Raw genomic sequence first — 11,778 nt, 5'->3', positions numbered from 1 at the left:
TCCCAGCAGAGTAATCAGCACCATCTAACCACAGCTAACAGGTTGGCAGGTCGAAGGTTGGTTGACTTCTGGCAGTTGGGGTGGCTGTGGCTAAGGAGATAAATTGGTTTGTGTAGTAACTGGAAGGTTGGTGGTTCATCTATCTTGCCAAGTATCCGTGTGCAAGATACTGAACCCTGAGTTGCCCCTGATGCATCCATCAGAGTAAGAATATTAGGTTAAAAGTCCTTTGGCATAGAAAAAGGGACTTGTGTGTGGGAAATGTAGTAAGTACTATATAAGCACTAATTTACTTACAATATGTTAATATTTGTCAGATAATTTAGAATAGTTTAGTAAAAAATCAGTAAAAACAAGGGACAGTTTTTAAGTGAATGTGCCCCAATCTGCTGATAATGGCATATTTGAGCACATCATAAAAATCAAAATAAACAAAGAAAATAGCAAATTTTCCGATTCAAATAGATGCTCCAATGGGTTAAGTACAGTAATCCATGATATGGAGTCTACGATGTAAGAGTGAGATTTTCCTTATATTATTAGTCAGAGAATTTGTATCAGTTCAGCATGATGCAGAGGGATCCTGTGTTCTGCAGACAGCAAGTAAACATCTGTATACTTACATGACATCACACAAATACAACAAATTGTCATAAAGGCAGGCAGTAGCTTTTGCGTATAGTTTGAGGACTGGATGAACTTTGTGATCAGTAAACTCTCATGTAGTATGTTTTGCACATTGTACTGTGTAAATACGGAGACTGAATGCAACATGTGAACTTGTAATCGTCCATGTTTAAGTCTCAAATACTCACACACAGTCCAACACACAAATACAGTACATAACAATACAATACACCAGAGGTGTGTCGTGCAGTGCACTGCACAGTTGTGTTCAGAGGTAGCGCACCTGCCCGGGCATCATGCTGTCCGCGGTGCTGAAACAGTGACGTAGACCGTTCTGTTAATCACGCATCCTCTCTTCTCCTGCCATTTTTGTGCTACTGGCTAACTTGCTAATCAAGGGGTCTCCATCAGCAGGAGGCGGAGAAGACTGCAGGCGGCAGAGAGAAGCAGTCAAATCAAAGGACCTGAGCCTTCCCTGGAGAATCGGGGAGTTCCCGCACACAGGAAACTCTTGTTAGAAAGGCTACACAATGTCCGATTTCGACAGCAACCCGTTCGCAGACCCGGATTTCAGCAATCCTTTTCAGGTAGCTGACACGGCTAGCTAGCAAGCAAGCAAGCAAGCTAGTATACGCTTGAAAACCCACTGAGGCCAATCTCACTTTAGCATCCCTGCTTGCAGAATGAGCTAATCATCAAATTCTATACCTCGATAGTTTTGTAGAGGGAGTGCCGAATAATTACATGGTCACAATGCACTGTTGCTGGGGATATCTATTGTAAACGAATTTAAAGGAATTATGTCATTTGAGAACAAAGACACATTATGTCAACGTTAGCTAGCTGGATAGCATTAGCTCTGCCCACCGTCTGTAAACACTCGCTGGCCACTGCTAGCTTGATGGACAGTTTACCGGGTGGCTAGCTTAGGACAAGTGCATTTTTGTGCTCATATCACAGTGTCTTATGTACTTTCACAGTATCCAGTAAACATTTGGCTGCCTTTGCAGTCATGTAGACTAATATTTTGGAAACACAGACACTGTACATCTGTTTTCGATGTTAAGCAAGGGAACAAGCTATTAATTTCTGCTACAGCTTGTATTTTATTCCACCTTTTATAAACCACACGCTTCCAGAAATCTTAAGGCTTTAATTTCAAGCAACTGTTGAGTCCCCTTTACTTGAAGCTGTGTTTATCAGGGTGTTTAAACTTGCGCGTTTTTAGCTTTTCACAAAACATGGTGGAAAGCCTTAATATTAGTAGAATACCATCATTAAAGTGATACATTTACATGTTGTTTATGTAAACTTCTCACCGCTGAATTTCAGAAACTAAAGGCCGTCTAACGGCATCTTGTGAATGAAGCTTTTGGTCTTGCAGTTTTAGTTCTAACTCCCTAAATTCCTATGTGGACCTCTCTGCCCTGTAGGATCCTTCGGTGACCCAGGTGACACGATCTGCCCCTCCTGGTGGTCTGGAGGAGTATAACCCCTTCACAGACGCCAGAACGGTCAGCTTTACGGGCAACTTCATTGATGAGTAGTGTGCATGCTTGCGTTTATGTGCTTCTTAGTCAGTGACCTCGTTTTTATCCCTTACCCTCATCCTCTTTCTCTCCTCCTCCTCCTCTCAGTCACAGAGGATTTCAGTGACAAAATATGACTGTGGCCTAATTACACTTTTTCTTAATGCTTGCACAAATATTAACATAGAGAATCTCTGCTGGGTTACAGGCAGCCCCCAGAAACACCCCCAAATCTACTCCAGCACCTTCCCAGAACACACAGCCTGCCATCATGAAGCCCACAGAAGAGCCGCCAGCTTACTCACAGCAACAGACTCAGGTAAAACACACAGGAGCATTCATATACATGTTTCACATCCAGTTTTCTTCTCATTTTTTTTGTTTCAGTTAGCTTGTCAACATGTTTTAGTCATTTGCAATTCAAACTAAACATATTTGGTTAGTCACACTATGTTTTTCCTCGTCTTTCTACTCGGTTAATAATATAAAAAGAGCCGTGAGTGTGTTATAGCCATTAAACACACAGTGCCCAATGTGCAAGTGCTGAAAAGTAATTGAAAACATGGCTGTGAAACATTTCTTGGGAAGCAGTGTGTTAACATCAGTTAACGTCTAGCTTGGAGATGATGAAGAGATGGAGTTTTTTGTAAGTATGACAAGTAAAGAGGGTCAAAGTGCAAGTGAGGAAGATAAGAGAGAAAAATCTGTCAGACAGAGGTGGACATCAACAGCTGGATTTATTCTGTAAAAGCAGGCCTACACAAGAAAAATGGAAATGTAACCTGTTAGGCCAAGAAGCACAAATGTGTAGATCATTGCAAAATTCCTGTCTCTTCTTGTCCTGTTACATCCATCACGTCTTGTCTTGTTTATTTAACTGGAGCAAGTTCAGCACTAGATACAAACCGCTGAGGATACTCATTAACAGAAGGTCCAGAAGGACGCAAAAAAATCAAAGAAAACTTTGGCTTGATGGCGTTGTTTTTTCAGTCTCAGATTTTATCTGTGAAGAATGGTAGAGGTTTTGTTATTGGGGAACATACGGCTCCCAAGGGAACTCTAACTCTGACATTAATCTTTGATTTTATTGCTGACAGAAGCAACTGGATGAACCTGAATTTACAGTCAAAGCAGCTAAAATGCACTTTAGAGGGAAGATGTTGAAGTTTCCACAGACTAAAGACTCAAGGGAGTCAACTAGGACTGTAGAACTTAAACATTATTAATAGAAATACTGCTTATGTTTTTAAGTGCTACTTTAAACAGTTAATCACATTCTTTGAAAATAAGCTAGTATTTTTAATCTTGCTGAATGCGTGGTACTTTGCACATCTTACACACAGTGCTGGATACGTTTGAAAACATGGGCTAATGTTAGCAGTCTCTCCAACAGCAGACGTCTTTCCTTACATGTCTGTGCAGAATGTAGTTGTACATTTTTCCAATCAAGTGGTTATAAGCTACTGCACTCTCGACACAGCCTAGATACGAGTGGGCTGCAAACTCGCACTAGTTTGCGCAGCTGTCTGTCTCATTTCCCACCTGCTTGTTTACAATTTCCCACCATAGAAAGAGAGAGGCGCTGCTTTCTATGGTGGGTTGCTTTAGTTAACCAGCATTTCTGTTGCAGACTAGCAAAATCAGCAGTGTTCAAATGTCCTTTTTTTTTTAGCTAGCGCTGTAGATCCCTGTGTACAAAAAAGAAGAGTTAAAGGTGGCTAGTGAGTCCCTGAGAACCTAGACTTTGGGCTCTATGTGTTAAAGGTGATCAAAATTGAAAAAGAACCAAAAATGTGCAACTGTCCCCATACCTGCAACACTACAACACTCTGTCCTTTCCTCTTGTTCTTCATATACTTATCTGATTTCTGATGGCCCATCAGCGGCGTAATGAGGTACTGCCTTTTCATTTAATGTTTCCCGCACCCTTTTATGTCACTGTCTTGAATAGTGTGGATCCATTTAATGACCCTTTTCCACCTGTAGCATCACTTTAGAGTTGTATAGAACTAGCTGTTAGAGGCAAGTGAGTGAATTGCAGTTGTTGAAACGTTTTAAAATCAGAGCCCGTATTTTCCCTTGTTAAACTAACATGTCTGAGCTTTCCCTGAGTGACAAAACCTTTACTTACATCATTGGACTTCATGTCATATTGGACCTCTGTCAGATGTTGGATTGTGAGCTTTAAGATCACATCTGTGTTTGTCTCAGGACCAAGCGCGTGCTCAGGCTGAGTTGTTGAGAAGGCAGGAAGAGCTGGAGAAGAAAGCAGCAGAGCTCGATCGTCGAGAGAGAGAGTTACAGTCCCACGGAGCCGTCGGAGGTCAGTCAGTCCATCAGTTACCCATTCTGAATCACTCGCACGCTTCAACCTCAAAGTCTGAATTCTGGGTCCCACTCAGAGCTGGACTAGCAACAGCGCTGATCTAAAAGTTGACTTCTTACCTTGACACTAACATATCAGGCGTGGCGCACAATTTGTGAAGAGCATTTTAATTCTGTGCTGGTACAGTTTTACATAAGTATGGAACAGGAAATGTTCCAGTTTAGGTTTTGCATTGAGCCAAAAAATGTCCAGTTGATCAAATGGACCAAAGTGTGTTGCTGTGTGTGAGTGCATGTGTATGTGCGTGTGGTGCAGGATGGGAGTGAAAGCGACACACAAGCTACATATCTTAGTGAATGTCTGATTTACAAAATTGGAGATTTAATACAAGTTGCATAAAATAAATAAATGGTGGTTGACAAACACAGTTTTAAAACGTAAAAGAAAGTATTTCTCTGTATTTGAATTAAGAAGGCATAATGTTATAGTGCATGTTCATGTTTAAATGTACAAAGGACAAATCTAATTGAAGTAGAATTGAATAGACTGAATGAAACACTCATACTTTATTCACATTTACTAATTGTAGGATAATGTCCGAGGTGATAATAACTTGTAACATGTTTTTTTCTGCCTTGTTAAGATTCTTGCAAACAAATCTGTTAGTATTCTTAATAATATTTTAGCTTTAGATGAAACAGCTCAACATCCAACCACTGCTTTGTTTCTCCACGCAGGGCGGAAGAACAACTGGCCTCCACTGCCGGAGAAGTTCCCTGTTGGTCCATGTTTTTACCACGACATTGCAGTGGACATCCCTGTAGAGTTCCAGAAGACTGTAAAGATTATGTACAACCTTTGGATGTGTAAGTGCACTATTTAGCACACCTCATCAATTTCTTTCTAAATTAACCACATCAAGTGGGTCTACAAGACCTTGTGATGCAAGTCACCTAAGAAACATCAACCGTTTGCTCATTCACAAGAATCTGTATAGAAAATGTTGCTTAGTATAAGTTTAGGTTTACTCTGAGGTTCTTTGTCATCTTTGTTTATCAGTCCATGCAGGCACGCTGTTTGTGAACATGTTTGGCTGTTTGGCCTGGTTCTGTGTGGATCCAACTCGTGGCGTAGATTTTGGCCTGGCTATGCTCTGGTTTCTGCTTTTTACCCCATGTTCTTTCGTCTGCTGGTACAGACCGCTTTACGGGGCTTTCAGGTAAGCTGAAACATGAAAAACCAAAAAGAAAAACACTGCCTTTCCACTGATATTTGGGGTCCAAGTCTCTATATATGTATATAGAGACTTGGACTTAGTATATAGAGACTTAGAGAACCCACATATATATATATATATATGTGGGTTCCGTTTTTATAGTTGAAATACAATAAATTGTATACACAGGAAGGTTGGAAAAAGCCACCAAAAAAAGAGATTAGGAGAGTAGGTCTAGGTGAACACAGACCTACAGGTATGTTCTCCAAAATCATTTCTGCTTTATCTCCTGTGTCTGTGGCCGATCTAGGCTATCTTAAATAAAAACACTTACTGCCTGTCTTCTTCTTAAAGGAGCAGCTCAGGGATTTAAAGTCCCCTTACAGAAAACCTGTGTGCCCAGAAGAACAAGCTCACACAGCATTTCTCAAACATCGCAAACTCTCAGCTTCTATAAAAACTGAACAGATGTGCACCTTCCTTTTAACACACATAAATTAACTTAAGATAAAGTTAATAGTGTTCCAAATATGAAACTGGTAAAAAGAGTTGGGCAGCTGACTTTGCCATGTTCTTACCGTGCACTCGACTATTTCACGCATAAAGGCTTTGAGGGAATGAGGGAAGGATTAAGTAATTAATGTTTAATGGAGGATGAACTAGTGGCACAGTTTGACTTTATTCCCTCCACACTGCTTTCTTACCGTTTCTTTTTTTTTCCACCGTAGGAGCGACAGTTCGTTCCGCTTCTTTGTCTTCTTCTTCGTCTACATCTGTCAGTTTGGAGTTCACGTTCTACAAACCATTGGCATCACCGGTTGGGGAACATGGTGAGTATTTTGTACTTGAGCTGATCCAGGCACCGTAGATCAGTGTGCACTGAAGATCACATTGTCATCTTGGTTTTTTCCTTTGTCTTGCCAGTGGTTGGATCGCAGCTCTAACTGGCCTGAACACCAGTATCCCTGTAGGAATCATCATGTTACTCATCGCAGCCCTCTTTACTGCTCTGTCTGTGGGCTCCCTCATTATGTTTAAAAAGGTAACACAACACAAAGACGGCATCCTTACAGCGACAAAGGATATTATTAGTAAAAGGTTTTGCTGTGACAATATTGGGGAGAGGACATAGAGACGCTGTAAAAGTGAGATGTGGCACTCTGAGAAATCAGTGGGAGAATTTTGGAATGCCAAAGATGGCAGGAGTGCCGAGCAAATCGACAGCTGAAGCGGGAAATGTGAGAGCCAGTTGGGCAGTGGCAGACAGATCTACTTGTAACTGTAGTAAAGAGTTGGGGTAGTGTACTCATTAGCATGGCATTTGTTAAAGTCCTCAGGGGCAGACACTGATAATATCTGCTCTCTGGATTGCAACCTAAACGAGGTTATGATGTTCTGTATTTCGCATTTTGGGCAAAGTCACCAAATCAAATGTAAATGAAGATTCAATCAATTCTGTTTTTATGTGCAGTTGACCTCCGAAATTAAAGTTATGGCTCGTTCTCCATTCATTTTAATTGGGGCTTTGGTTTTATTAGCTTGGAATAAGTGCCCGCAAATGTTGCCAGGATGGCTGCCAATAAAGAAGACTTGCTTCTACGAGGACTTAAGTGGACAGAGAAGAGGGAAACATCTAAACTAGGGATCTAAAACTACAGCCCATTATGATCCTAAGTTGGCCTTTTACTAGTGTATCTCCTCCTTTCTCTCACTATAAATTTAATCCTTGTGATAGCTTGGAACAAAGAAAAAGAAGTGCAGTCTCCACAGTGTGACTCACTTTTTCTATTTGATAAAGAAATGTTCTTGTAGTAAATGAAACAAACATGTTACAAAACTGCTTTTTTGACTGTTAAATCAACAAAATTTCAAAAGTTTTTTATCAATTTGCAGAAAAGACTCTTGAAAATCTTTTTTTAGTTTATAGTGAAAGATCAGAGATTTTTTACTATTTTTTAACACGCGTTGCAACTTCTTATCTTGTGCGCGTTTTTTATTTTGACAGCGAATGCGCACCTGCGGACCACTTATGTGCAGCCCTGGTTATTTAGCTCGTCATAATGCAGCCACAGAAATTCTTTTGTCCGTGAAACCATAAAGCTGCACTTTCTTTTTGCCTTATAGTCTGATTTGTCATAACTTTTCCGTTTTGTGGTAAGCTTTTCTTTGGCTGTCACTGTCTTATTTGGCTCAGCAGAACTAAAATATATATCCTGCTCCTTTTACACACGCACTCACATAACTTTCAGCGATTCTCTGCGCGATCAACCTCTCACATGTTTAAGCTTGCTGCGGAAGATTTCACTTGTCATGTTTGCATAGTAAGCTAACGATTGATAAGACGATGTCAGAGGAATTGGTGCGCAAATTCACTTCACGTCACTCACCAATCAGTACTGTCGTTCTCTATATACAGTTCGCGCGATTGCAAAGTGAAAGCAAAAAACAAGCGCAAATTCAAACGCAATTTCAATATGTCACATATTGACAGTGGCTCACCGATGCCAATGACATAATTACCCAGCTACATTTCCGAAAGAATGCAAAAGCATTGACTTATATTTTTCCTTCCTATGATAGCCCGACGGGCAGGGCAGAGATAGATTTTGGTAGCTCGACTGGAAAAATTGCTAGCCCCGGGACGTCGGGCTAGCAATTTTGCGAGCCCTGCTATGACTGGACAGGAAGAGAAACATATTTCCTATCGAGCATGCTGTGCTGCAGTTCTTTTGGTAAATTTAAACCAAATAAATTGATTGCAACTAATTCCTTGTCTTCTTTCCACAGGTGCACGCGCTCTATCGCACCACCGGTGCTAGTTTTGAGAAAGCCCAGCAAGAATTTGCAACCGGGGTCATGTCTAACAAGACCGTTCAGACTGCAGCTGCCAACGCTGCAGCCAATGCTGCATCCAACGCTGCTCGCGGGGCCTTCAAAGCTCATCCATAAACAGATGTGGTACACGTGCTCAGTGCTCATTTAAACACACACACACACGCATATACTTAAACACACAGACACAGACAAAATGGAGATGCACAACTCTGGCCCTCGGATCAAATTGATAATACTTGTGAATGTTTGCCCTGCACCGACACACTTTGCTTAAAAAGTGTGAAGCAAAATAACGGAAAAAACGATCGGAGTTGTCCATCTTCACTTTAAATCATATATCAGCTCTCCTGCATCCACCTGGTCAGCTTTTCAGTCAGGTGACTTTCTGCTCACATCCCACAAAACATCCAGCAAGTGACTCAAGGTGTGCTCCGACTGTGTGAGATTTCATCGCACACGCTTGCGCACTCCTTTACTCTCCTTGTTCGTCTGTTCCCTCGAGGTGATCCTAGGTCAGGTAAAGGTCGCAGCTCGACCATACCTTATTTCTGTGAGGGTGATGACCCCCAAACAGCTTCCTGCCTGATAAATGAAAAGTGATCTGACCGTGGTGTTTTGCACATAGTTTGGTTTTCTTGCCCGTATACTGAAAGTGGCTGGGCCTCTGTGCGAATGTCTGCTTCACTCTAAGAAAATTGTGGCTCTGATTTCCTTCTTCTTCTGTTTTTTTTTAATATAATCCAGTGCTCCGTCATTAAGCTCTGAAAGGTAAATGGTACCTTGTCCTATATCTGTGCTTTTGTTGTGAGACAAGTACCATTCTTGTTATAGTAAAAAACAAAACAAAACAAAAAAAAAAATCACAAGAATAGGAAAATGTCTGTATGTTCTTATATAAGGACCTGCGCCCCCCAACAACACCTGCCAGGTGAGCCATTTTTTTCCTGCTCTGTGTGCTACTTTGATTGACAACGTGGGCTGGGTCAGCATCTCTAGATTTGACAGCATGATAGCGGCATGCATGTTTAGCACACCCAAGGTAGCTAAGTCTTTGGCAAAGTCATTCTTCCCACTTTTGGTCCCAGCTACAAGGAGCTGGTTTTCGGTGACTGTCTGCCTACTTATTCTCCCTCGGTTTTGCTGTGAGGGCTGTTTGCATGTCTCGGTGGCTGCCTGACAGAAGATGACGGTTAAGAGAAGAAAATTGGAAGGAAAAGGGGAATGAAAATTGAACATTAGCTTTTTTTTTTCCCCCTTATGTGTGTATTAACGCAAAAACTGTGTGGCCCTCGGTTGTTTTTGTAGCTCCTCATACTCGAAAACTAACGCTGCTATGAATCTCAGAGGCGCTCGGTCGTGGCCTCCCGCTGTCGTGTTTCCTATTGAAAAGGATGCGTACCATTCATAGGGATCAGACCTGCCTTTTCTCACAGAAGAATCACTGTCCACAGTTCTGGATAAAGTGATAAAGCTATCATTTTTCCTGAGATTAACCTGCATACATAAACTTGTAAAAAAACATTGACATCATGTATATGTACACTACATAGGCTAACACTCCATTTTTGTTTTCCTCTGTCAGTAGTGAATTACTGGCATTTGAAGTTTTATAGCCAAAATAAGCATTAATATAACAGAAGATTGGACTTGGGGTGCCATCACTATGATACACTAATTTATCTACAATAATAACAGTGTTATCCAGCACCAAGTTGTACAGACTACTGTCACTGATGTGAAATATGGATGTGGGTTTCTTGATTTATTTTTTTTCTTTGTGCTTTAGCACCTCTCATGATGTTGGTGAGTGTGTGAAGATGTGCATGGCAGAAGACGGGTGATAACTGGCACTACTGTTATTAAAAATGTATAGCCTGAACTTTATCGTGGACAAAATGCTGTCAGTGTTAGCTAGCTGAGGCTCGGTAATTTGTCCTGAAAGAATAAGCCTAGATCTCTGCAGTATTCTTTTGATTTGGACGTAATTTCATCGAAATTCATTGCACATTTGTTTTATGTTGAACGTAGCGCAAGAGAAAAAATGTTTTTATTTATGGTGTAATTTAAGCTGTTTGCATTTTGTTTCCTTTTTGGTTTGTGTGGGGTTTTTTTTAATGACACTGTCATAGCATCAGCTAGATTTAAAGGTTTTTTTTAAAGTGTTTAATGACTTTGCAACTTGACTTTGCAAGAGGTGTGCTTGTCGTACGAGGATGTGTGTTTATGGTTGGTATGAAAGAGGAAAAAAAATAAAAATAAGCTCCCTCAAGTGTTATTCTATGTCCTGAAAAGCTGTGAGAAATCTACCAAATGTCCATACAGATTTGTTTTCAAATCTCAGTTTGTGGTGTGATCCCTTTCCATGTTTTACTTTGAGGTATTCTTTTTCCTTACATACACCCACATGAGTCCCATCTATCTATAGTTTCAAACAGTTGTTTTACAAAGCCATGCTGCAGTGGGTAATTTCTTGATGTATTTGATGAGCTGGTCAGCAGTACAGAACAATGTGTTTGAAGTTTGCCAACACAAAACTGTGTTTTGGACCTGTGACTATGTTATTTCACTGAATCAGAGAAAAAGAGAAAAAAAAACTCATCCAGAAAGGGACACTTGTATATTTTGTAAAGTTGAAAAATTGATCCCCATTATCAAATCACGTGTAAAAAGAAGTAATGCACTCTTGTCTGGCCTTTGTCGCATGTGAAATAGTTTGAGTTTTGTATATTTATGGTATTAACATGAAATAAAATTTCAAAGAAATGATTGTGGATTTGTTATATAATTACAAATTTATCCTCTTGCAGTGATTTAAAACAAACAAAAAAAATTAAGAATGACCATGGAGAAGGGTATCTGCTCAAATTCAAACTGTGTCAAAATGAGGAAGGAAAGGTGGTCTCGGAATTTCAGAAACTGCCGTTTTACTGGGAATTTCCCACACAACCATCTTTACAGAGGATGGACTGAAAAAGAGAAAATCGGTGAGCCGTAGTTCTCTAGGCAAAGATTGTGCTGATGCATGCAGAGGTCAGTGGATAATGATTCAGCTTGAAGCAGTATGACCAAAGGCAACAGTAACTCTCACATCGTGGTTGTAACTGGATGGATTGGATTTATATAGCGCTTTTCAAGGCACCCAAAGCGCTTTACAATACCACTATTCATTCACTCTCACATTCACACACTGGTGGAGGCAAGCTACGGTTGTAGCCACAGCTGCCCTGGGGCAGACTGACAGAAGC

At 40.7% G+C, this 11,778-nt stretch overlaps 1 protein-coding gene across 2 annotated transcripts; it reads left to right on the top strand.

Moving 5' to 3' along the window:
• Positions 1–941: 941 nt before the first annotated feature.
• On the top strand, positions 942–11,296 carry LOC102793750 (secretory carrier-associated membrane protein 1-like). Of its 2 annotated transcripts, XM_006789897.3 has the most exons (10): positions 942–1,214; positions 2,061–2,141; positions 2,365–2,475; positions 4,040–4,051; positions 4,368–4,479; positions 5,220–5,348; positions 5,542–5,701; positions 6,427–6,528; positions 6,623–6,740; positions 8,486–11,296. In XM_006789897.3, exons 1-10 carry the CDS (start codon positions 1,158–1,160, stop codon positions 8,645–8,647), a joined length of 1,044 nt encoding a protein of 347 aa, XP_006789960.1. In that variant the 5' UTR covers positions 942–1,157; the 3' UTR covers positions 8,648–11,296. The 2 variants fall into 2 exon arrangements, with proteins under 2 accessions (XP_006789960.1, XP_006789961.1); XM_006789898.3 differs by lacking the exon at positions 4,040–4,051 and having other exon boundaries at positions 945–1,214.
• The last annotated feature ends 482 nt before the right edge of the window (positions 11,297–11,778 follow it).

Source organism: Neolamprologus brichardi, chromosome 12, assembly GCF_056152115.1.
Source record: "Neolamprologus brichardi isolate AB-2024 chromosome 12, ASM5615211v1, whole genome shotgun sequence".
Classification (NCBI taxonomy): domain Eukaryota; kingdom Metazoa; phylum Chordata; class Actinopteri; order Cichliformes; family Cichlidae; genus Neolamprologus; species Neolamprologus brichardi.
This window is presented reverse-complemented; position numbering and strand designations above follow the sequence as displayed.

What these genes read in the sequence shown, in the direction of transcription:
- LOC102793750 (XM_006789897.3), top strand. Translation starts at nt 1,158, where the DNA reads ATGTCCGATTTCGACAGCAACCCGTTCGCAGACCCGGATTTCAGCAAT. An exon ending in CCTTCACAGACGCCAGAACG is followed by an intron (nt 2,142 to 2,364) that starts GTCAGCTTTACG and finishes GCTGGGTTACAG; the next exon opens with GCAGCCCCCAGAAACACCCC. An exon ending in ATCACCGGTTGGGGAACATG is followed by an intron (nt 6,529 to 6,622) that starts GTGAGTATTTTG and finishes TTGTCTTGCCAG; the next exon opens with TGGTTGGATCGCAGCTCTAA.